This window comes from Macrobrachium nipponense, chromosome 18 (assembly GCF_015104395.2).
Source record: "Macrobrachium nipponense isolate FS-2020 chromosome 18, ASM1510439v2, whole genome shotgun sequence".
Lineage (NCBI taxonomy): Eukaryota > Metazoa > Arthropoda > Malacostraca > Decapoda > Palaemonidae > Macrobrachium > Macrobrachium nipponense.
The window spans coordinates 35,081,546-35,109,121 of NC_087211.1; the positions used below are offsets into that span (position 1 = coordinate 35,081,546).

The 27,576-nt window shown below is 39.5% G+C and overlaps 1 protein-coding gene across 2 annotated transcripts in view; it reads right to left on the reverse strand.

The window, feature by feature from the left end:
* The window catches only part of LOC135196961 (guanine nucleotide exchange factor subunit Rich-like), a 387,875-nt gene that overhangs the window by 202,527 nt on the left and 157,772 nt on the right, over positions 1-27,576 (reverse strand). For both annotated transcript variants that reach the window (XM_064223819.1, XM_064223820.1), the window contains exons 11-13: positions 22,361-22,633; positions 16,151-16,247; positions 13,579-13,677 (exon numbers count right to left, since the gene is read on the reverse strand). In XM_064223819.1, coding sequence (XP_064079889.1) covers positions 13,579-13,677; positions 16,151-16,247; positions 22,361-22,633 — 469 coding nt within the window. The remainder of the gene's footprint in view (positions 1-13,578; positions 13,678-16,150; positions 16,248-22,360; positions 22,634-27,576) is intronic.

Here is a 27,576-nt window from a genome sequence, read left to right on the forward strand (position 1 = left end):
CTCAATATTTGGCAAAATCGAAGTATCCAAAGAGAGACATTATCCAGTACGTAATTTGATCAGAGAGAGAGAGAGAGAGAGAGAGACGAGAGAGAGATGAGAGAGAGAGAGAGAGAGAGAGAGAGAGAGACGCTTTGGCAACAATGTCTCGGGGGTTTTTATAGCTTCCTTCTGCTTGATGATCGTGGATATTGTAGAAGGATTTCGACCATACTCGTTTGCCAAATCGACGATACGAACGCCACGTTCATGCTTTGCTATAATTTCATGTTTTGCTTCCATCGAAATCATTTTCTTGGGTTTTTTCTTCACCTGCTTTGTCTTTAGCTTTGAGACCATGGTTAATAATAAAATAGACAAAATAACACGAAAAATAGGCGCAAATACAACGAACTAAACAACGACGTGTTAACATGCAGCACCAACAAACAAACAGACTGAACGCCATTTATCAAAATCGTATCTCAAATATTTCGTTGTATATCAAAGCTTGTTATTTTCGCAAATTTTCTGTTATATCTCAAAACATTCGTATATTAGGGCAATCGTATGTCAAGTTTCCATTGTAATTTGATCAGAGAGAGAGAGAAGATGAGAGAGAAGAGAGAGAGAGAGAGAGAGACGCTTGGCAACAATGGTTTCTCGGGGATTGACGTAACGTTTATTTTCTGAACAGATAGGACAGAGAAGTGTTCGTTTACTTAAACGGCCTCTGACTCATGGCAGGAAATGTTTTGTTTGATAACTAATATATAAGCCTATTTAAAGATACATTTTAATTTAATTAGTCTATATGATACGTAAATAGTAATCAGCTGTTTTGTAGCCCTCAAGATTTTGCAAAATCACTCCAGGTTGTACATAAAACTTCAAGAATGTAGTGTCCACCGAGGATTACAATAGTTTTTTACCTTCAAGAACCAGCATTCTTTTATGAAAATAACTCCAGGTTGTACATAAAACTACAGGAAACAACATGTAGTGTAACCAAAGGATTACAAGTAAGGTTTTTATAACTTTTTTATTAGTTTCAAGACATATTTCCAAGCGTCGTTCCGGCTTACGACGATTTTCGGCTTACGACGGTCTCAAGAACGGAACCCCCGTCGTAACCCGGGGACTGCCTGTATATATATATATATATATATATAATATATATATATATATATATATAATATATATATATATATATATATATATATATATATATATATATATATATATATATATATATATATATAATTTTAAAAGACAAAACTCATCTATACATTCGATTTCATAACACTGCAATATGTTTGTTTTTCCATAGGATAGAAGTACAAAATATAACTGGGCAACTCGGTTGATTTTTGGCCTTGTTACTTTAGCAGAAAATTGAGGTACGGCCGTACGAGTTCGAGATACCGCTGCTATGTAGATGGCATAGTCACGAAAATTAAGATAAGCACAGAAGAAAAAGTAAATATGCATCTTTTCCATAAATCATTTAAAAAGTTATACATTACTTCACTGTATCTAATAATATTGTATATATTCTCATATTATTGTATTATAAAATACTACCGCAAATCTAAGCCAGTATTCCGCGGAGCGGCCAATGTTCTGGTTTGAAATCAGCTGATGGCGAATAAGAGTTTGTTTCGCCATGATTAATGCAATTCTGAGCGAATTTTCTTGCTTCTAGTTAGCATAAATGAATATCTTATATGAGACAAGGCTATTTTTAGGTGGAAATATGAATTGAAAATGTCTCGTTGTGATTGTGAACTAATTTTTTTTTTCGTTAAGATTACGTTGGCAGCATGTTTACTGAGTAAAAAAATTATGTGATTCCGTTCGCAATTTTCCTTTATATCATCATGATACGAACTTTACGTTATTTATCTTATATCGGCGTGAAACCAACAGTAAAATGTGTTCTTTCAAGCACATTAGTTTTGATTAAAATAATTTTAGCTCAATTTTATCTACGGTTGTGTTTGATAGCATACGCTTACAGGAGTTTTATCCTTGTTGCCGATGCACAATAATAATCATTAGCAGCTTGAACAGTTTTCTCAGCTTCAGTTATAACTAGGTTTAAATTTAACAGTAAATTTCCCGACTGATCTTTGATCTATATTGATCTTTGATCTATAGCGAATAAAGTTATTACATCAAGATACGTATCTCAGTCCTATTGTACATAACGTCATTTATAACAACTATGGTAATAGTGTACTATAGTACAATGATTGAAATACAAGCCAAACGGATGTTTGAATTCCAATTCAGTTGTGCTTAAAAACAAAACCAAAAGTTATTTCTCATTCAGTTGTTCATGGCTGTACACGTTTACGCAACGAGTATAACGTTGAAACCATACTTTTATCATTCTCTTTTCTCTTTTGCTGTTTTTTGAACTTGTAACTAGAAGATGGGATAAAGTTAGGCTACTGTAATTTGGTCTCTCATAAAATCAAATTATCGTAAGACAAATTAGCGTAACTTGAACACGGCAGCTATCTATACACTGTATAAAACTTATTATATCTTTACTTTCGCTAGACACCCAAAGGATTAAATCTAGGCTTTTTTCACTTTACAGTAGTATTTATAATACTATAATTGTGAGATGAAAGGGGTTATAATTAATATGTTTAATATGCCAATGTGATGTGCTGTGACCTTTTGGGAATGTGCAGATTACCCATAGAGACAGAGCGAAAGCAATGACCTGAGAAAGCTGATAAGTTATTTCTGGGAAGGCGTGATATGAAAGTGCATAGTTTAAGCGGGTCAACGTTCGTCAGTTCATGGGGTCTTGTTCAAGTGCCTTTAGAAACTGGTTGTTACCAGTTTTGTGTGAGTTCATATGTACATGTACGAACTATGTCCATTGATAATGGCATCTTTAGCCAAGTCTATGGGGAGACTTTCAGAGAGGTCCGTGAGAGAAAGGCAGAATGCTGGGGATAGCTCTGCGAAAGTTTATTTCATTATTTGTGTGATTTCTGGGCTGGAGATGGGTAAGTGTTAAGTTACTTTAGGTAAATGGATGGCTTGTTGTCTGTTTGACATTTGTAAAAATGTCATGTTCCATTTAAGCTATTGACTTTGTCTTTACAAGTGTGTATACTTAATTGTGTGTTCTCCTGTCTTTGTAACAGACGATTCTGGCAAGGGGACCGAGAGTCCAAGGGGGCCGAGGGTCCCGGGGGTGGAGAGGAGATTGGTGTGACTAATTACTGATTAAGACATTTGCATACTGGGGGTTTAACCGAGTTAGTTAGTCTGTGAGACTTGAATTATTATCTTTCCATTGTTAAATAAATATTATATTTTTATATCTCTAACTCTCATTTGGTGACCTGTTAGGATGGAGAGAGAGAGAGAGAGAGAGCGAAGGCTATACCAGCGGTCGCTTAGAGAGAGAGAGAGAGAGAGAGAGAGAGAGAGAGAGAGAGAGAGAGAGAGAGAGAGAGAGAGAGAGAGATTGTGCGTTATAAGTTTGCCTTAACGCTTTGGGTTTCACGCATACCAAATACAGTAGTACCTCGAGATACGGAATTAATCAGTTCTGAGGCGCCCTTCGTATCATGAAGTTTTCGTATCTTGGACCACATTTTACATGTAAAATGGCTAATCCGTTCCAAGCCCTCCAAAAACACCCAAGTAAATTATATTTCCAGGCCTAAAACACATGTTCTAGGGTTACGACACCGATCCGACGGAAGAAATATAACTCCAAAAAGGCAAAATACTGTACATACTTGAGTAATATTCAACTGCATGTAATGTTCAACCCCATTTTTACTGCATATATTAGGACTTTAGCATATGTCCCTTAGCAATAAGCCTAGCCTATGTTAGCGGTTGCTACTGTAGCCTAGTCTATGATTCTGACATCTAAACCTAAGAGCTAAAAGCTTAGAATATGCCAATAAAATGTATAAATAATCAGTATGTACTCATTTCAAATAATTATTAATTAATCATTAACTATAATACACACACACACAAAAAAAAAAAAAAAAAAAAAAAAAAAACCTTCCAATCGATTGTTTACATTCAGCTCTGACCCGTCTTACTTCTTACGAGTACCGAACGAACGCCAAGCAATCATTTTTCCTAGCACACAGTAAGCCATAAATTTTCATTAGTATTTCTCTTCAACTAATGAAACTACCAAACAAAACAATATAATAACCATTCATTTCTATTCTTTATTCTATCTTTACCTAATGGAGATACCGAGTTACTGACAGCTATAATGAAACATACGTATACGTAACGTAATAATAACACAGAAGAAGAATTCTAAAAATACGTATTTGTTGGCAGTCTGATTTATTTTATATTTTATGATATCTAATTCACAAGTTTTTTTATTAAATGTATTGCATGTACTCATTTCAAATAATATTAAGTAACCATTAACTATAATAAACAAACAAAAAAAAAGCTTCCAAACTTCTGTTTACATCCAGCACTTACAAGTATCGAACGATCGCCAAGCAATCACTTTACACAGTAAGCCATAAATTTTCATTATCTCTCTTCAACTACTGAAACTACCAAACAGTATAATGACCATTCATTTCTATTCTTTATTCTATCTTTATCTAATTTTTTTTTTTTTTATTAAATGTATTGCATGAATAAGTTTTTCAATTTACAGCATCCTTTTACCAATAGAATACTTAAAGCACAAGGGGTAGATGCTGACCAATAGGAGAGCAGGACCTTATGGGGTGACTAGCATCAGTAACCAATGGGAGAGCAGGAGGATGGTGGCGAGTTTACTCAGTTGGCGGCGCAGGAGTTTTAAAATTGTTCTCGGTGGTCCGGGCGAATCTCGGGACTTATCAGCAACAACCTTTCGTATCTTGAAAACTTTTCGTATGTAGAGCTGTAAAATTTTTCGGATTTGCTTTCGTATCTCGAGTTTTTCGTAAGTTGAGCCTTTCGTATGTCGAGGTACCACTGTAAATACGAGATTCTTATTTCGTAACATAATGTACTGTACAGTAAATTCTATAGCACTATACTGCATAAATATAATTTTACTCATTGCACCATCGCGGGATTACGGCGCTGTTTGATTGGTCTAGGGCACTGATAACTGGTTTAGAATTTCGAAAGAAGGTGTGCGGCGGCCGTAGGCTTTAAAAATCGGTTAGCATCAAAAATCACTTAGCGTCGGTGGCCAGGAACGGAACACCTGCCGCTAACCGAAGGCCGCCTCTGAGTGTGTGCGTGCGTGTGCGTGCGTATGTATACTATACTATCTCTACTCTATATCTCTATATCTCTATATCTCTATATATATATATATATATATATATATATATATATATATATATATATATATATATATATATATATATATATATATATATATATATATATATATATAATATATATACATACTACATATATATGAATAACTTGATCACGAAGTATACAAAACGTGATTGCTATGTATAAATAGAGGTTTTTGCCCGAAGGAATATATATATATATATATATATATATATATATATATATATATATATATATATATATATATATATATATATATATATATTCTTCAAGGATTTTCTGACAATAATTAATCAACCAATTAGTTGTATTTTGATGTTTATTTTTCATGCCTAAATACATTTTTATGATACAAAAATGATTTAGAAATTTTCAAATATCAATATTGATCAATACTGTGTTTGTAAGTTTAATAAGATAAAATGATATCACATAATAACAATAATAATTCTCTCCTCTCTCTCTCTCTCTCTCTCTCTCTCTCTCTCGTCTCCTTCTCTCTCTCTCTTCTCTCTCTCCTCTCTCTCTCTCTCTTTCTCTCTCTCTCTCTCTCACAGTGATGTCTGTTTTTTGTATGATAAATAAATGATTTACTAATTTTCAAATATTAATATTAATGTAAAGAGCAATCAATTCATTAAAGAAAATACTACTGAGAATTAGTAAGATTTTAGTTTATAAATTAAAAAATTATGTAAGAATGAATGAACTCCAAGTCTTCACGCATCTTTCTTTCGAAACTCCAGGTCCAAGCTGAGGTCCAACAGTTGTTAAATATATAAGTAATGTGACAGGAGGGGAGGGAGTGTTTCTCTCTCTCTCTCTCTCTCTCTCCCTCTCTCTCTTCTCTCTCTCTCTCTCTCGTCTCTCTCTCATCTCTCTCCTCTCTCTCTCTCTCTCTCTCTCTCTCTCATCTGCCTCTCATCTCTCTCTCTTTACTGAGATGGGAGATTTTTATGGTACACGTATGTATAAATTTGTTTCTTAATATTTTTAAATAATAAATAATAATAATAATAATAATAATAATAATAATAATAATAATAATAATAATACCAACAGAACAAACTATTCGGAACCAACCAGAAAAGGCTATACAGCCAACTAAGAGGGAAGACAACCACCAAGAAATTCCTGAAGCCGAACCAAGTAAGAGACTCTGGGAAAACATATGGAGTAATCCGGTATCACACAACAAACATGCAACATGGCTCCAGGAAGTCAAGGAAGAAGAAACAGGGAGAATAAAACAAAGATTCACAGAGATCACGACAGACACAGTCAGACACCAACTAAAGAAAATGCCAAACTGGAAAGCCCCAGGTCCCGATGAAGTCCATGGATACTGGCTCAAAAACTTCAAGGCCATACACCCACGAATAGCAGAACAACTCCAGCATTATATCTCAAATCACCATGCACCCAAATGGATGACCACAGAAGAACATCCTAGTACAAAAAAGACAAGAGTAAGGGAAATATAGCCAGTAACTACAGGCCTTTCACCTGCCTACCAATAATGTGGAAGTTACTAACAGGTATCATCAGTGAAAGGCTATACAATTACTTAGAGGAGACAAACACCATCCCCCACCAACAGAAAGGCTGCAGAAGGAAGTGTAGGGGCACAAAAGACCGAGCTCCTGATAGACTAAATGGTAATGAAGAACAGTAGGAGAAGGAAAACCAACCTAAGCATGGCTATGGATAGACTATAAGAAAGACCTTCGACCATGATACCACACATAGGCTAATAGAATGCCTGAAAATATATGGGTCAGAGGAAAACAACATCAGCTTCCTCAAAATACAATGCGCAACTGGAATACAATACTTACAAGCTCTGGAATAAGACTAGCAGAGGTTAATATCAGGAGAGGGATCTTCCATGCAACTCCACTGTCCCCACTACTCTTCGTAGTAGCCATGATTCCCATGACAAAAGTACTACAGAAGATGGATGCCGGGTACCACTCAAGAAAGAGGCAACAGAATTAACCATCTGATGTTCATGGACGACATCAAGCTGTATGGTAAGAGCATCAAGGAAATAGATACCCTAATCCAGACTGTAAGGATTGTATCTGGGGACATCAGGATGAAGTTTGGAATAGAAAAATGCACCTTAGTCAACATACAAAACGGCAAAGTAACGAGAACTGAAGGGATAAAGCTACCAGATGGGAGCAACATCAAACACATAGATGAGACAGGATACAAATACCTAGGAATAATGGAAGGAGGGGATATATTAAAAAAACACCAAGAGATGAAGGACACAATCAGGAAAGAATATATGCAGAGACTCAAGGCGATACTCAAGTCAAAACTCCAAACGCCGGAAATATGATAAAAGCCATAACACATGAGCAGTGCCAGCGTAATCAGATACAGCGCAGGAATATGGAATGGATGAACAAGGCGAAGGAAGAACTCCGCAGCGTAGATCAGAAAACCAGGAAACATATGACAATACACAAAGCACTACACCCAAGAGCAAATACAGACAGACTATACATAACACGAAAGGAAGGAGGGAGAGGACTACTAAGTATAGAGGACTGCGTCAACATCGAGAACAGAGCACTGGGGCAATATCTGAAAACCAGTGAAGACGAGTGGCTAAAGAGTGCATGGGAAGAAGGACTAATAAAAGTAGACGAAGACCCAGAAATATACAGACAGAGGAGAATGACAGACAGAACAGAGGACTGGCACAACAAACCAATGCACGGACAAGATATGAGACAGACTAAAGAACTAGCCAGCGATGACACATGGCAATGGCTACAGAGGGGAGAGCTAAAGAAGGAAACTGAAGGAATGATAACAGCGGCACAAGATCAGGCCCTAAGAACCAGATATGTTCAAAGAACGATAGATGGAAATAACATCTCTCCCATATGTAGGAAGTGCAATACGGAAAAAATGAGACCATAAACCACATAGCAAGCGAATGCCCGGCACTTGCACAGAACCAGTAGAAAAAAGGCATGATTCAGTGGCAAAGCCCTCCACTGGAGCCATTGTTGCAAGAAACATCAGCTACCTTGCAGTAATAAGTGGTACGAGCACCAACCTGAGGGAGTGATAGAAAACGATCACGCAAAGATCCTCTGGGACTATGGTATCAGGACGGATAGGGTGATACGTGCAAACAGACCAGAAGAAAGTATCACTCATTGATGTCGCAATACCATAGGACACCAGAGTTGAAGAGAAAGAGGGGGAAAAAATGGATAAGTATCAAGATCTGAAAATAGAAATGAAGGAGGATATGGGATATGCCAGTGGAAATCGTACCCATAATCATAGGAGCACTAGGCACGATCCCAAGATCGTGAAAAGAAGGAATCTAGAAAAACTAGAGGCTGAAGTAGCTCCGGGCCTCATGCAGAAGAGTGTGATCCTAGAAACGGCACATAGTAAGAAAAAAAAGTGATAGACTCTAAGGAGGCAGGATGCAAACCCGGAACCCCACACTATAAATACCACCCAGTCGAATTGGAGGACTGTGATAGAAAAAAAAAAAAAAAAAAAAAAAAAAAAAAATAATAATAATAATAATAATAATAATAATAATAATAATAAGTGAGGTCAATGAAATAATGAGATTAATACACACACCATAATCACAGAAACAAATAACTTGACATATGCAGGAGCAAGATTAGTAGCAAGAACTGATGGGGACCGAACACCAACACACCAGCACAACCAACCCAACAGAAAACAAAACAGCAACCGCCTTGGAAAAAGGCGCCTGGAAAAGCAAATCATGGTGATGAGATCTGACTTGAGTAAACTGAAAGAGATGGCAGAAAAAGGCTAAGAAAGCAGAAAACAAGGGAGGAAGGAAACTGAACGAGAAATAAAAAGTACACGAGAGGGGACTAAACAACACAATGGAGGATGTAAAACAGAGGGTTAAAGCCAAAGCACATAAGATCCAACGATACATGAACAGGAATAAGGTAAACCAACAGAACAAACTATACAGAACCAACCAGAAAAGACTATACAGCCAACTAAGAGGGGAAGACAACCACCAAGAAATTCCTGAAGCTGAACCAAGTAAGAGACACTGGGAAAACATATGGAGTAATCCGGTATCACACAACAAACATGCAACATGGCTCCAGGAAGTCAAGGCAGAAGAAACAGGGAGAATAAAACAAAGATTCACTGATATCACGACAGACACAGTCAGACACCAACTAAAGAAAATACCCAACTGGAAAGCCCCAGGTCCCGATGAAGTCCATGGATACTGGCTCAAAAACTTCAAGGCCCTACACCCAAGAATAGCAGAACATGTTACTCCAGCATTGTATCACAAATCACCATGCACCCAAATGGATGACCACAGGAAGAACATCCTTAGTCCAGAAAGACAGGAGTAAGGGAAATATAGCCAGTAACTACAGGCCTATCACCTGCCTACCAATAATGTGGAAGTTACTAACAGGTATCATCAGCGAAAGGCTATACAACTACCTAGAGGATACAAACACCATCCCCCACCAACAGAAAGGCTGCAGAAGGAAGTGTAGGGGCACAAAAGACCAGCTCCTGATAGACAAAATGGTAATGAAGAACAGTAAGAGAAGGAAAACCAACCTAAGCATGGCATGGATAGACTATAAGAAAGCCTTCGACATGATACCACACATAGCTAATAGAATGCCTGAAAATATATGGGGAGGAGGAAAACACCATCAGCTTCCTCAAAAATTCAATGCACAATTGGAATACAATACTTACAAGCTCTGGAATAAGACTAGCAGAGGTTAATATCAGGAGAGGGATCTTCCAGGGCAACTCACTGTCCCCACTACTCTTCGTAGCAGCCATGATTCCCATGACAAAAATACTGCAGAAGATGGATGCTGGGTACCAACTCAAGAAAAGAGGCAACAGAATTAACCATCTGATGTTCATGGACGACATCAAGCTGTATGGTAAAAGCATCAAGGAAATAGATACCCTAATCCAGGACTGTAAGGATTGTATGGGGGACATCTCAGGATGGAGTTTGGAATAGAAAATGCACCTTAGTTCACATACAAAACGGCAAAGTAACAAGGACGAGAAGGATAAAGCTACCAGATGGCGCACCTATCAACACATAGATGAGACGGGATTCAAATACCTGGGAATAATGGAAGGAGGGGATATAAAACACCAAGAGATGAAGGACACGATCAGAAAAGAATATATGCAGAGACTCAAGGCGATACTCAAGTCAAAACTCAATGCCGGAAATATGATAAAAGCCATAAACACATGGGCAGTGCCAGTAATCAGATACAGCGCAGGAATAGTGGAATGGACGAAGGCAGAACTCCGCAACATAGACCAGAAAACTAGGAAACATATGACAATACACATAGCACTACACCCAAGAGCAAATACGGACAGACTATACATAACACGAAAGGAAGGAGGGAGAGGACTACTAAGCATAGAGGACTGCGTCAACATTGAGAACAGAGCACTGGGGCAATATCTGAAAACCAGTGAAAACGAGTGGCTCAAGAGTGCATGGGAAAAAGGACTGATAAAAGTAGACGAAGACCCAGAAATATACAGAGACAGGAGAATGACAAACAGAACAGAGGAATGGCACAACAAACCAATGCACGGACAATACATGAGACAGACTAAAGAACTGGCCAGCGACGACACATGGCAATGGTTACAGAGGGGAGAGCTAAAGAAGGAAACTGAAGGAATGATAACAGCGGCACAAGATCAGGCCCTAAGAACCAGATATATCCAAAGAACGATAGATGGAAATAACATCTCTCCCATATGTAGGAAGTGCAATACGAAAAATGAGACCATAAACCACATAGCAAGCGAATATCCGGCACTTGCACAGAACCAGTACAAAAAGAGGCATGATTCAGTAGCAAAAACCCTCCACTGGAGCCTGTGCAAGAAACATCAGCTACCTTGCAGTAATAAGTGGTACGAGCACCAACCTGAAGGAGTGATAGAAAACGATCACGCAAAGATCCTCCGGGACTATGGTATCAGAACAGATAGGGTGATACGTCCAAACAGACCAGACGTGACGTTGATTGACAAAATCAAGAAGAAAGTATCACTCATTGATGTCGCAATACCATGGGACACCAGAGTTGAAGAGAAAGAAAGGGAAAAAATGGATAAGTATCAAGACCTGAAAATAGAAATAAGAAGGATAGGGATATGCCAGTGGAAATTGTACCCATAATCATAGGAACACTAGGCACAATCCCAAGATCCCTGAAAAAGAATCAGGAAAACCTAGAGGCTGAAGTAGCTCCAGGACCCATGCAAAAGTGTGTGATCCTAGAAACGGCGCACATAGTAAGAAGAGTGATGGACTCCTAAGGAGGCAGGATGCAACCCAGAACCCCACACTATAAATGCCACCCAGTCGAATTGGAGGACTGTGATAAACCACAAAAAAAAAATTAATAATAATAATAATAATAATAATAATATAACTGTGATTACAAAATTCATATTATGTGATAGTATTTTAAGGAAATACAAGAATCTATCCATTTCACTTTTAACTAAGGATAACTCTCTCTTTCTCACCCTTTTGCAATGCTGGAAGTGTTAGAAGTATTTTCTGAGAAAACAGAGATAAACACTCTCTCTCTCTCTCTCTCTCTCTCTCTCTCTCTCTCTCTCTCTCTCTCTCTCTCGTTCTCTTCATCTCTCTCTCTTTTACAGAGATGAAAGAATTTTTATGGTAATAGTATGTAATATGTTTATTGATGTTTTCAGTTGTCAATAATAATAATAGTAATAATAATAATAATGATGATTACAAAATTCGTGCGCGGTAGTATTTTAAAGAGATAAAAATAACCTTTCCATTTCATTTATGTATGGATAACTCCTCTCTCGTACTGAGATGAGAGAAATTTTATGGTGTTTATTAATATTTTAAAGTAATAATAATAATAATATAACTGTAATTTCAAATGAAAATATTTCCCTTCCTCTTTCTCTGTATCCAATCAACCACAGAATACAGTTACTTGGATAAACTGGAGGAGGCTGTCAGGGATATTGTGCAACAGGAGTATTTGTGCAAAGGTTATAGGAAAGTTTTACAAAAGTGTAGTTAGACCAGCAATGGGTTACAGAGCTGAGAAATGGCCAATGAAGAAAGCTCAAGAAGAGAAAATGGATGTCGAGAGGTATGTGTGGAGTCATGAAAAGAGATAAGATCAGAAATCAATTTATTATAGGAACAGTTAAGGTAGGGGAAGTATCAGAGAAGGCTCATGAATGAAGACTACAGTGGTTTGATCATGCTATGTAGAGAAAACATATGAAGTGTAAAAGGGTTATGAGCACGGGGTGGAGGGAAGGAAAACCGGAAGGTATAGTTCAAATGGAATGATAAAATAGCAAATGACATGTGGGAGAAAGGTTTAAGAAGTCTGGAAGGTGGAGAAGGCTGATAGGAAACAGGAACTCAATACAGAAATGGGTAAGCTAAAGACAAAGAAGATATCTCATGAAAAAACACTTAGGAGAATTTTGATATTACAACATACTACAGCATACATCAAACAATTCATAAGTAGCATCACGTGAGATTCAACGACAACACTATATCCCATATATTGAGATAATAAAATTTGAGAATAACACTTCTAAAACATAAAATGAATTCTTAGCTTGAGAGCATTATGACAATTCATAAATTTTAATGACTACCCCAGCAACAAATTCTGCTTTGATGGCACTAATCCCAGAACATTGATCAACTTTATTATAATCAGAGAAAATGACAGGCTAAAGATAACAAGAAAAAAATTCACCTTCACTCCAACACTGCAAGTTCCCACCACCATCACTTGAACACTTTGGACACTAACAGACATCCTTCATATATTCTATCCAGTTAAACCCTCAAAAAAGCCTTGAATAGAGGAACAGCTCAGGACCAGCTGAGAATACTTTCTACAATGAAAGAGTTTGCATGATATTATAGGTCTCCTCTATCTCAAGGCTGAATAATGATTTAAAGGGTAAAGAAAATGAAGCTGAAGGGTGAAATTGCAGAAACAATCCTGGTGTACAATATGTGCTGCAGTTACACACAACCAAATCAAAATAGTCAAAGACTAACACAAACAAGTGACAAAGAGGAACTTTGTGAAAAGCACTTATTCTTCAAGATGTTGGCAATGGAATGAGGATAAATAAAAAACTACAAAGTAACCAAAACATCAACCAAGCACACACATATTAACTAACCACGGGGGAAAAGTGGATCTTCTTCACTTAAACTTTCGTTGCGCTTTTTCTGGCTTCGCTTACTCACATGGTACTTTCTTTTCTTTTTCCCTGAATAAACTTGTCATCATGAAAAGAAAGCAAAAATGTTCATATGTATATATTACATTACGATGCAGTGGTCACTACATGAAATGATTATATGATGAAAATACACTAAACAGAAACATGACTCCATCCTAGATACATTCAGTATAATATGACACTTCGCTGCTGAGAGTCCAACAACATGTCAGTATGTTATTAAAATTCGTTAAAAAAAATTGAAAAAGCATTATTATTTTTAATACCTTTTAAAACCTGTACCATGATACCCAGCTTAATATTATGGATTCCTTAGTATTGAACTCATTACTGTCTCAAAATATACTGCAAAAATAGTCTGTCACAATATTCACTGACTGACCACAAAATATGCTATAAAACTAAACTGAAACGTTTCTCAAATGGAACTTTAAAATTATCAAAAAGCAATTGGAACAGGGGAAAACTCTTTCGTCAGCCTTTGAAGTTAAGATCAACAATCTACAAACCTTTCTCACTTCTTTAAAGTTAGACAGCTTCATCATCCTTAACCTACGAGCCTTTCTAAATTCTTTGAAGTTAGATCAACACTCTACAGACCTTTCTCACTTCTTTAAGTTAGACAGCTTCATCCCTTAACTACAGCACATCTCTTTTCTCTTTCTAAATTCTTTGAAGTTAGAACCCTATCATCCATGACCTACAAACCTTTCTCACTTCTTTGAAGTTAGAACCCTATCATCCATAATTTACAAACCTTTCTCACTTCTTTGAAGTTAGAACCAATCACTTACATATAACCTACAAACCTTTCTACTTTCTTTGAAGTTAGAACCCCATCCTCTATAACCTACAAACCTTTCTCACTTCTCTGAAGTTAAAATGCCATCATCCTTAGCCTACAAACCTTCCTCACTTTTTTGAAGTTAGAACCTTAGCATCCTCTTCTCTTTATATACGTATTCTGAGGGTCATAACACTGCATCACAGCCTCCTTTAACCAACAGAACGTCATCATGCAAGATCTTTGCAAGCATAACATGTCACCAATAATTCACTTTAATTATCAATATTTTTTGTCTAAATTTTAACAAGATGTTAGTAAGTTAGTGGCAGGTAGGTATAACTAATTACCTTAACTTTGAACAAAAATATTGAAAGCTGATGCCACCTAGTGCTGATTCTCTAGAAAGACAAGCATATAAGACTAATCAGCTCACAGGTAAGCTTTGAACAACACTTACATGCAGGAATGGAACAAAATTACCGTAAAAATTCAACACTACCAAAGAGAATAACAAAGTCTCTCTATAAAAGGAAGATATTTTAAGCATGGCTAGACAAATTACACCTTGATATGGTAAGCAATAACATCTACACAGCATTTCTAATAATTAGCAACAAACAATAGACAGCATATATAACAGTGACACTATCCGAGATTAAGGAGGTGTCAAGACCTCTACATACACATTGAAAATCATGAAAAATTATTGCATAGACCAATATGACCAGTAAAATCATGCCTGCAACAAGGTCTAGTGACTTGGTCTGTAACATGCTTAAAAGAGCAAGACATCAACAATAAAATATTACAACAAGAAAATAACTTAATGCCTTGGTTATTCTCTTCCTGCATAGTTTTATATGGTTCCTAAAATCCTTGGTCTTTCAGAATGCCAGTCTATCACTTCCCTTAGGGTTAGGGACCAATTCCCTTCTCTTTTCCTTTAGAGTTAGACCAGAAAATGGTGTAAGTTGTTCTTCCCTAACTAACTTGAGTGTTTAAATAAAACAATTAACCATTTTTGGTATGCAAACAGGAACTAGTAGCAGCGAAACCAAATTACAAATTATATCACCTAAACAATGTAACTTTGTAAATCATAGCTCTCATCTATGAAGTCTTCGGACAAATATTCACCGTAAAGAGAGCTTTTTCAAACACGAAACATCTTTTACAGTTTCAATCCCATTTCAAAATAACTCACTGTAAATTTTCAAAGCAAATTAAGTCTTATTCAAACTTCTAAGGCTCTAACATACATTACTCAAAATTACCTAAAAACATTGCAGTTAAATATTAAAACGAATAAAAAAATAATTCAAAAGCTAATTTTCACATATTTAACCATAAAAGATTCAAGAAATGTGGCTTATCTGAGATGCTTTTTGCATAAAATACCTCTAGTGTTACTGCTGCAAACATTTCCAAACAATAAAATTTATTTTTAAGCAAATATCAATACTACTAACATGAAATGCAAAGAGATGGTTTACTGTGTCTTGAATAGTGCATTCATAAACCAAACATGCAACTATAGATCACTAACATGCATTCACAAGTTTAAATACATGTAATCATGAGTTCAACATGTACATTTGCAAGTTAACTAAGTGCATTCACATACTGACCAAGTATATTTCTAAACTACATGCTGTATGTATTAAGAAGCATTTTACATTGTAAAACATTAAAGTACAGACCAAAAAATCACATGCAAAATACCTGAGTTTGCTTCTTTTGGTTGCAGATTATACACAGTGATGTGGCAATCAGCAGTCAGGACAATGAGCTGGTCACCATAAATATTTAACAATAAAACCTAGAACAACAAAGAAATAGTTGAAAGAAGAAAAAATCACATTCCTATTCCTAATATATAAAAGGAAATACAAGTTATCAACAACCACAAAAAACTTTCCATAAGGAAAAAAATAATATGATAAAAAAATGCAAAATGCTACATCCAAAACACTATAACATGACAGATTTTTCAAGTAATTATTTTCCTAGGTATACAACCAAAAGCCTATTACAGCAGTACCCTTCAACATGGGCCAGAGACAGTTGTTGAACTTATTGCCAAGGCAGTTTAACTGGTGGTTATATGGGGATCAGTAGTTTGTCCTCTGGGTTGTTGAGGTGGGCAGTTTGCTAAAAAGCTCTGGTTTCTAAACCTACACAAAAATTCAAATTACTTCTAAAATTCGTCATTAGTTCTGACAATAACACAAACCATCACCTTCCATGTTAGAGACTCACTCCTTAGGCGGGAGATCATCTCCGTCAACAGACAATGTTGAATGAACCACCTGGAAATACCAAGATTCTAGTTGCAAAAAGCAAATATGGGGTCAAAGAAACCTGTAACCTCCTACTCAGATAGCGCAAGGATGACAGAGTGGTATGGGGCCACAGGCCTCAGAGATGGTGTACAGCTGCTTTTGAGTAGGGAAAGCAAGGAGAACCAGATAACATCCCTGTCAGGGTATATCAGTCAAAAAGATGCTTTCCTAAGCATGGTAAAAGATAGAGTAGAAGGAGACATATATTATAGATGAAGCTCTAAGACTGAACGCTCGCTGTTTAGTCTGTTCTAGCAGGGGAGATGACAGGTCGAAGGGACAGACCAAAAAACCTTCACTCATAACTCCAGACTGAGACTAAGCTAAAATATCAAACAAACTTGTCTGTCCAAGATGGGAGCCTGCACCAAATGTCAAGCAGCCAAGTAAGGTTCCAAAGAGAAAGTGTCCAGGGATTTGTGGGAAACATTCTTCAGGTAGATGAGGTGAAGGCTGCTAAATATTTCCAGACATCTGCCTTCATTACCTGAAAAAAAAAAAAAGTTTCTCCAAAGGACAAAGGAAGATCACATTCCCCTAACATTGTGGGCTCTCACACTCACTAAATGACTAACAATTCTCGCCAGAGGAGTCATGTGTCCATTTGATAACTTTGCAGAGCTGGAAAAAAAGGTGTTCTGGGACACCTCTCTCTTGTGCTTGTCAGTACATACTAACAAAAGCCTCCAGCACCCAGGCCTATGATAACAGGTTCTTTTCAAATATAGTACTCAATGGCTTACACCATGCATAAGGGTATCTCCTCCAAAGCACCACCAACACAGTCTCAGAGTGGCTCTAAAAGTTTTTGTATCTCCCATTAAGAACTGATGGATTCCATAAAACTCTCGTACCTCCCATCAGAAACTGTCAGGTCCTCTAAACACTTGTACCTCCAGTAAGGAACTGAAGGGCTTTGGGTTTTCATCTCAAACTCAAGAACATACGAGAGAGAGAGAGAGAGAGAGAGGAAGAGAGAGGGCGAGGGAGCGGAGAGAGAAGAGAGGAAGAGAAGGAGAAGAAGAGAGAGAGAGGGGAATTAGTCTTGGTTGGAATTGGAGTATAAAATTTAAGCTAAAGACCAAACTCTGAGACCCATGAGATCATTCAGTGGTGCAACGGAAACTGAAAGTAGAGGTTTTAAAGGCGTAAAAGGAAGAAAACCCAACAGTTGCATCAAGAAACATTTGTTAGGAGATAGAGGAAAGTAAGATGGAAAAAAGAAAATATTAACAAAGGTACAGTAAAAGGAAAGGGATTGCGGGATTGCAGCTGGAGGCCAAAGGGATGCTACAGAGAACCTTAAGTACTGCTTACAGTGCACCACATGAGGGGTAGTACACCATGTATGGATCTCTAACAGCAATATTCCCCCAGAGGGAAAGTTTGTCTTAGTGAAAGTATGTATATGAGGTACTCAGTAATCTGCTGAACATAAGTTCTAAGAGGTTTTCTTTTTAGATAATATCATATGGCTCACACCAGGCAAAGATGCATCGTGTCCAGGTCACCATTTGCACTTACCATTTCCAGGAATGAGGGAGCTGAAAGCTTTCATACCTCTCATCAGAAACTGAGTGCTTCTCAGCCATCAACACAAACTCAGGGACAAATGACAATGATACATCCCAACCTTTCTATGAGCCAGACTAGATAGGAAAAGCTGTGAAACACCTATACACTTCATCAAGGCAAAGGCTAGCAAGAAGACAATCTTGAGTGTGGTCTCCTGATCTGAGACCTCCCCAAAGGGCTTATATGGCAACCGAGTTTGGCTGTGGAAAATGAGTTATATCCCACTCTGGAGGAGAAATTTTATGAGGAAAAAAAAAGTCTGCTCAAAGCTTTTCATAAATACAGCTAATTACCTACGCAGAGAGATCCACATCCTTTAGTCTGAAGATCTAGCTCAGCCATAGTTTTTCAGTGCTGAGATTGAGGCTCTAACTTGTCTACAATGGTAGATGGGGATATCTGCAATCTGCTGAAGAGCTCTGACAAAAGGAGACCTTGTCTGTGACCCCAAACACAGAAAATAACCTACTTTGGTATACATCTGGTGAAGAGTGCTTGAGGTACCATTACATCTGTGCAGTCCTCTTGCAGGACCCGCTGGATACCTCTAATAAGCATGTAGCTGGAGGGACTGTACAGCCTGACATTATCTCTAAACATGGGAGTGGGCCTTGGGAAATCCCTCTTGGTCCTTCACAAGGGAGCCTGCAGACTGGGAGGCCACTTGGTAAGGGGCCAATGCGGTGCCATCAGGGTCATTCTAAGCCCTGACGTGATCACATCAATTGATCACCCAGCAAACTAACTGGCAGAAAGACATGCACATACACATCATTTCTGGGTGCTGGAAGGTATCTTCCATCACCTCCCATGGATTTGGTATGAAAAAGGAGAAAACATGAGCTTCCTGCTTGGTCATGTGGTGAAAAGGTTAATTACTGATGTTTCACAATCTCAATCTGCCTTTCCGTCAGGGACCAATCCATCCCACTACCAGACCCAGATGGCTAAGATCATGTGCCACAACTTTCCTCTTCCCTGGAAAGTGCTTGGCTGATGGTTTGATAGTGTGGCAAACTGCCTACTCATGCATCTAGCTTACTAACCGACAGAGGTTTGGGAATAACATTTCCCTTGCTTGTTGAGGAATGCCTTAATAGTTGTGGTATCCTTCAATAACTCTATCAAGTAACCTGTCACACATTCCTGGAATATTTACAGGGCTGGCAACACCACTCACATTACTGAAATGTTGATATGTAAATGACTTCCCTCTAGCTGCAAAATTGAAACAAATATGCTACTCAAGTGTGTGCAACCCTCCTTTAATGCATCCACAAACACGCAAAGGTAGTGGAGAGTTCACAGAAACTCAACATGAGGAAGTTCCTGCTCTCCTGCCACCAAGCAAAATCCTCTCTCACCTCTCTGCTCAAAATTATGAGCTTAAGAGGGTCAATTGAAGCTAACCAGTGCCCCTTCAACTGACCATGTAGTAAGTGCAGGTGGAGTTGCCCATGTGGAACGAGCTCCTGCACATACAACAGGTGTCAGAGAATAACTTGCAAAAACCAAGCTGGTTAGGTCTGCTGAGACATGAACTACAATTTAATCTCCCTGAATAAGCTGACAAAAATTTGACAAACTCTCAGTGATTGTGTGTCCATTAGCATCCCTATTTACTTTTCCTGCTGCGTAGAGATGAAATCTGACTTCCCCAGGTCATGACAAAAACTAATAGGTCATCTTTACTCTGAAGCAACAGTCTCTGAGGACACCAGAACAAGCCAATTATCCAGGTAATACAGCAAGCACATATCCTGCAAATGTACCCAAGCTGATACCAAGGAGAAAACCATGTGAACATACATAGGTGTTGCCAGCCAAAGGCACACAGCTTTTATTGGGCACCCAGATGCAAGGCGCATGGATGCTTCTGGGTGCAAGGGCACTTCTGGGTGCTCCCATGAGGAGCGAGAACTTCTCAGGCACTACTGGACGCTTTGATGCAGATGTCAATTGTTTGGGTGCCAAATACTGATGGTCCGAAGCATCTTGATCCGATGGCAACCTCTTGGGACTGTCCAAAAAACTGCAAGAAGCTTGTGGGCTTCCTAAAAGCTGTCTTGGCCTTTTGCAGGCCATAGGAGAATCCTCCAAAGAAGAGTGGTGTCTCTTCAATGGGTGAGACTCCCTAGAGTAACGCCATTGGCTCACCGAATCTGGGCTGGGCATTCCTGGGCTTGAGGAGAGACAGAGAACATCAGAGACGCCTCTCCAAGCCATTGTTGCAACCTGGGAATGCACAGGTTTGACTGAGGGGAGCAACTATCCACGAGCAGACCCCATCAACCTCCCTTGGCCCTCCAGTATACCTCCTCTCTGATTTGACTTGGAGAGTTAGCAAGCCGGGCAGCCCCCTCCTCTATAATCATTTCACATTCACTTTTGTTCAACTTATCCATTAAAAATTTCACTGATTCAACCAATTCAGTCACAGTTCGTACTTACTATCAGATCAAAATTTGTATCAATCCTATTCACTTCCCAGCTGGCAAAGCGGTTGGACTCCGATGATTGTGATTCAGGCAAAGGAGGAATAGGAGGACTCAGGATACATGAGATTTTTAAAATTGGAGAGGTAACAACAGGCACTTCTGTACAGGCTGTCTTCTGTTATCGGCAGAATGGGTAATGGCGATCTGGTTTTATAGTGCCATAACGGGCTGAGTTTCGGTTATCGGCACCATAAGGTACTGACAATAGAGCTATGGCGACATTCTATGCCTAACAGAGGTGCCATTAACTGGTTATTGGAGCCATAAGCACCATAAATCGCAGTTTCTGTTAATGGCGATTTTTGATTGTCAGCACTCTGCTGAGAATGGAAGCTGATAACTGGGGACTGCCTGTACTAACCTCTTTAGGAGTCAAGCTACTGGGTACCTTACTATCAGCTCTAGTTAGTATGGTATTTTTATTTGCATGGAACCAGTGGTTATTCAGCAACGGGGCCAATGGCTGTACGTGATTTCCAAACCACGTCGAGAGTGAATTTCTATCACCAGAACTACAAATCTCTAACGCCTCAATGGAATTCCCAAGAATCAAACTCACGACCAATGAGGTGGAAGGCCAACACCAAGCCAACCATGCCACTGAGGCGCTGTCTCTTGGCTCTAGTGGCCGCCTTCCTCTTCCGATCCCTTTCGAGTTTATTACGATGTGCAGTTAAATTTTTCCATGATTTTTCATCCCTGCTTTCACACTCCTCACAAGTGTTGTTAATAGTGCAATCCTACCCGCTGCAATAAGCACAAATAGAATGTGCATCATAAAAGAAGTGCTGCAATACCTGAAACTAGTTGAACTCGAATCAAACAATTAAGAGTTAAAGAAAAAATCAAATGAATACAATTAGGTGAAAGGTTGAGCAAAAAACCAAACGCTGGAGAAACTAGCACGGAACTGCCAAACTCCTAACTACCAATCAACCATTCTCGCTGCGAGAAAAACCAGCTGAAACAATAATAAATCTCAAATTATTTACCCACACACACACACAAAAGACAAATCAATTCAATCAATAACAAGTGGCCAAAGGCCAAAATACTTCACCGCAAGTGAAGCAACAAGTTCGTACATGATGAAAAACAAGCTGCTCTCCTACAACATGTTGGTTCTAGGACGGCAGAAATAAATTGAGGTATTTTCATGTAGTTGTTCGTCTTTTCCCCACAAGGTGGGTAAGCCTATTTACCTACCAGCCAACGGAGGAAGTACAATAGCAATTTTCAAAATTCAAGCTGCCATCAAAGTAGAAACTACAGCTATATAATTACTGGGTAAGTTACACTAATAAGACCAAAACTGTATTTAAAATACCCAGTATATTAATTTTGCAATCTTACCTTTAAGTAAACAAATATAAACACTGTATTAAATATATTCAAGTCAATTAAAATATCAAACTGTATTTCATATATGTACAGTGAATTTTGTGCAATCTTTCTTTCTTGCTATAAAACTAGTTAAAATTCTTGACTCCTTTTAAAATAGATACAAGAGATCTCACCTGTGCTGGCTGTGGCACAGTAGTAACAAAAAGATTGTCTAGCTTTTGTTCCCGGGGATAAAGCCGAAGTTCATCTGTGTTGGCAGGAATGTTGTAAGCTCCTAATACTAACCAATTCGAACGCCACCAGAGAACACCACCAGTAACAACAAAATCTCGTTCCTGGCTCTCATTCCCAAACAGATGCCAACGTCTCAAACGTAAGGAGTAATGAGCCACTCCATTACGTCCAGCAACACCAAGTAACTCCCCTGCTTCATCAACGCAAGTGTACTGAAAAAAAAAATTGAAAATAGAATGGTAATCAAAAATGGCAATATAAACTCTGCCCTTTGAAATGAAACATAGCACCAAGTTCATTTCAATATTTTAACCATATTATGTAGCCCAGATCTATACAAAGTATGTTGTACATTACTGGAATCATAACACTGCTTGCTTGGCAAACACTAAAATCTAACAAAATATCTGCTTTTTATGTACTGTATAATTACAAGAGGTAATCTACAAGCACATAGCTCAAACCAGGAATACTGTATTTTTATATGAATTAAGTCACATGAAAATGATATTGTTATGCTACAATAAAGTTTCATACATACTTACCTGGCAGATATATACATAGCTAAGACTCCGTCGTCCCCGACAGAAATTAAAATTTCGCGCCACTCGCTACAGGTAGGTCAGGTGATCTACCGGCCTGCCCTGAGCGGCAGGACTAGGAACCATTCCCGTTTTCTATCATATTTTCTCTCTTCCACCTGTCTCCTGCGGGGAGGCTGGGTGGGCCTTTAATTGTATATATCTGCCAGGTAAGTATGTATGAAACTTTATTGTAACATAACAATATCATTTTCATACAATCAACTTACCTGTCAGATATATACATAGCTGATTGGCACCCTTTGGTGGAGGGTAAGAGACAGCTACTTATGGAATAGACAGGTAAACAACATATGTTGTAGGTATAAATAAAACCTTGGTTCCTACCTGATAGGTGGTAGACTTCGTGGGTGTTTGCCCAGTAGTCTGCATCACCTCAAGAAACTTTAGCGAGATATATGATCTATGGCCAAGAGTTCTTGTGGGTCTGCCGAAGGGGTCTTATCCGCTTACTCGGCAGAGCCTGAAAGGACTTTGTCAATGGGTGCTGATCCACTTATATGACAATACGTACACCTTATGAAGGAGCACACAACCAATCCCGACCACCTGATCCTAACCACGTTAGAAATAAAGATTGTTCCGAGTTATCCCGACAACTCTTCACAACAACCATAACTCAAAAAAGCACAATACGCACACATACATAATTTTCAAAAAAAAAAATTTATACTCATCTAATTAGATATGACAAGAGTCTCTTACTGAACAACAGAGACGGCCGCCCGTGCAGAACCAAGTCCTTTTTGTTAGAAGAGACTCCAGACCATATCCAAAAAGAAGGTAACTATATACTTAAGGATTGGTGTCGGCTCCCATACCCAGGATCGTATCCGCCAATACGAAAGGACCCAGAGAAAAACATTTCTCATAGGTCACACGAACGTCTTTCAAGTAATGAGATGCAAATACTGAGTTTGCATCTCCAAAATGTCGTATCTATGATGTTTTTAAGCGACATATTCTTATGAAACGAGAGAGACGTCGCTACTGCTCTCACTTCATGAGCTTTCACTTTTAAGAGTCGGAACTCTTCGTCAGGACAGATCTTATGCGCGTCTGTAATGAAGTTTCTCACAAAGAATGCAAGAGCATTCTTGGACATCAGTCTGTGGGGTCTTTTACCGCGCACCAAAGACCTTGCCTAGAGCCTCCCATCTGGTGCTTTCTCTGAAGGTAGAATTTCAGAGCTCTTACAGGACATAGAGACCTCTGCTTCTCTGCCTACGAGACTCGATATGCCTTTGACTTCGAATGACTTAGGCCAGGGATTTGTGGGATTCTCGTTTTTAGCTAAAAACAGGGTCTTAAACGAGCAAATAGCTGAGTCTCCCTTGAATCCTACTTTATCCTGCAGAGCATGTAATTCACTAATTCTCTTTGCCGTAGCTAAAGATAATAGGAATAGGCATTTTCTGGTGATGTCTCTAAACGATGCCAGATGAGGAGGTTCGAACCTTTCGGATGATAGGAACTTGAGAACCACGTCTAGGTTCCAGTTAGGAGGGACCGGTTCCTTAAAGACTTTGAAGTCTCAAAGACCTTATGAGATCGTGGAGATCCTTGTTATCTGCCAGATCTAATCCTCTATTCCTGAAGACTGCCGAGAGCATACTTCTGTATCCCTTTATTGTGGATACAGCTAGATGAGATTCTTCTCTCAGGAATAGAAGGAAATCCGCAATTTCCGCTACAGAGGTAGTGGAGGAGGACAACTTCTTAGTTCTACACCACCTTCTAAAAACCTCCCACTTGGACTGATATACTTGTCTAGTGGAGGTTCTGCGGGCTCTCGCGATCGCGCTTGCAACTTCGCGAGAAAACCCTCTCGCTCTGACGAGTCTTTCGATAGTCGAAAGGCAGTCAGAGCGAGAGCGGGGAGGTTTTGATGATACCTCTGGAAGTGTGGCTCTGTTTGAGAAGATCCATCCTTCTTGGTAGGGATCTGGGAAAGTCTACGATCCACTCCACCACCTCCGTGAACCAGTCTTGAGCCGGCCAAAAGGGGGCTATCAATGTCATCCTCGTCTCCTTTGAAGCCACAAACTTTTTCAGCACTAGTCCCAGGATTTTGAATGGAGGAAAAGCGTAGACGTCTACATGAGACCAGTCCAGCAGGAAGGCGTCTACCATAAGAGCTCTGGGGTCTTCCACGACCGAGCAAAAGACTGCCAGCCTTTTGGAGATGAACGTGGCGAAGAGATCCACATGAGGAGTCCCCCACAGAGACCAGAGATCTTGACACACCTCTTCGTGTAGGGTCCAATCTGTGTGAAGGACCTGGTTCCTCCTGCTGAGCCTGTCCGCCCTCACATTCCTTTCTCCCTGAACGAACCTTGTAAGAAGGGAGATGTTCCTCTGAGACGTCCAAAGTAAAAGATCTTTTGTAAGTTCGTAAAGGAACGAGGAGTGAGTCCCTCCTTGTTTTCGAATGTAGGCAAGTGCTGTGGTGTTGTCCACATTTACTTGAACTACTTTGTTCGAAACAAGAGGTTCTAGACTCTTCAAAGCCAGGTGTACGGCGAAGAGCTCTTTGCAGTTTATGTGCCAAGACACCTGCGCTGTTTCCCAGGTGCCTGACACCTCCTTCGAGCCTAATGTTGCTCCCCAACCTTTCTCCGACGCGTCGGAGTACAACACTATGTCTGGGTTCTGGTTTTTTTATTTTTTGAGAGATTCCTTTGTTCTCTTTCAGAGGGGGCAACCACCATTCCAAGTGCGGTCTTATCTCCACTGGAATGGGAAAGGCGTCTGAAAGATGTCCGGTTTTCCAACTCCAAGACCTCGAGGAAAAATTGAAGCGGACGTAAATGAAGTCTTCCTAGCGGGAAGAACTGTTCGAGCGAGGAAAGGGTCCCTAGAAGGCTCAGCCATTCCCTCGCCGACGTCTGTTCCTTCCCTAAGAAGAGAGAGACTTTCTGCTAACCTTTTGCGATTCTCTCTTGCGAAGGAAATACTCGAAAACCCCGAGAATCCATCTGAATCCCCAGATAGACTAAGTTCTGTCTGGGGGTCAGCTGCGACTTCTCGAGGTTTACGAGTAATCCCAACGATCTGATCAGGTTTAAAGTCAACGTAAGGTCCTCCAAGCACTGTCTCTCTGATCTGGCCCTGATGAGCCAGTCGTCCAGATACAGAGATATTTTTACTCCTTTGAGGTGAAGAAACCTCGCCACATTCTTCATCAGGCTTGTGAAGACCTGAGGAGCTGTGGAAAGGCCGAAACACAAGGCTCTGAACTGAAAGATCCTTCCCCCCGTCATGAAACGGAGGTACTTCTTCGATGAAGGGTGGATCAGGACGTGAAAATAGGCGTCCTGGAGATCCAGAGACACCATCCAATCTCCTTGTCGCATTGACGCAAGAACTGAGGCAGAAGTCTCCATCGAGAACTTCTCCTTCTGAATCAAATTTGTTCTGAGAGCTGACGTCTAGTACTGGTCTCCAGCCTCCCGAGGCTTTCGCAACCAGAAAAAGGCGATTGTAAAACCCCGGAGAGATTTTGATCCAGTACTAGTTCTATCGCTCTCTTGTCCCACATCTGATCCACCATCGATCGAAGAGTATCTCTCAGCACAGGATCCTTGTACTTGGCTGTTAGTTCCCGCGGTGTTGACGTTAGGGGAGGAGTGTTCAGGAAAGGGATACGATATCCCTTCCTTATTACAGACATAGATGAAGCGTCTGCGTTTATAAGTGCCCAGGCCTCCACAAATCCCAGGAGCCTAGCACCTACTGGTGCTTGGAGGTAGACAAGCATCACTTTCCCTTTTTAAAGGGACGAAAGGCAAACCTACCTCTCTTCTCAGGAGCCTTCCTTCTTGCGGGAGCTCTGGAGGTCGGGCCACCTCGAAAGGGCTGAACTGATGTACTCAGTCCTTTTTTTTCCGTCGCAGTAGCAGGTTTCTTCTTCCTTGCTGACTGCGTAAGAAGGTCTTGAGTCGCCTTCTCAGTTAATGAACGAGAAATGTCCTTCACTAACTGAGAAGGGAACAAAAAGTCTGACAATGGAGAGTACAGTAGCGCTGCCCTCTGAGAGTGGGAGACCGCTTTGGTCAAAAAGGCACTATAAACTGTCCTCTTTTTAAGAAGACCTGCTCCAAATAAAGAGGAGATCTCAACCGAGCCATCCTGAACCGCTTTTTCAATACAAGACAAAATACACAGAGGACTTCTGGTTCGAGTCCTTCAGAATCATGGGCTTTCTTGGACATCACCCCAAGGGACCAATCTAAGAAGTTGAAAACTTCCAATACATGGAAGAGTCCCTTGAGGAGATGATCCAGTTCTGAAATGCCCCAAGTTATACGGGCAGAGTTCAAACCTTGTCTACGAGAAGCGTCAACTAAGGTCGAAAAGTCCGCTTCTGTCGAAGACGGAAGAGGAATGCACATATTCTCTCCCGTCTGATACCAAATGCCTCGTTTACCAGCTAGTCTCGCTGGGGGCATGCAGAAGTCCGTTCTTACCAACTCCTTCTTCGACTTCATCCATGAGTCTAATGACTGAAGAGCCCTCTTAATCGAAATGGCGGATTTCATTCTAAGAAAAGA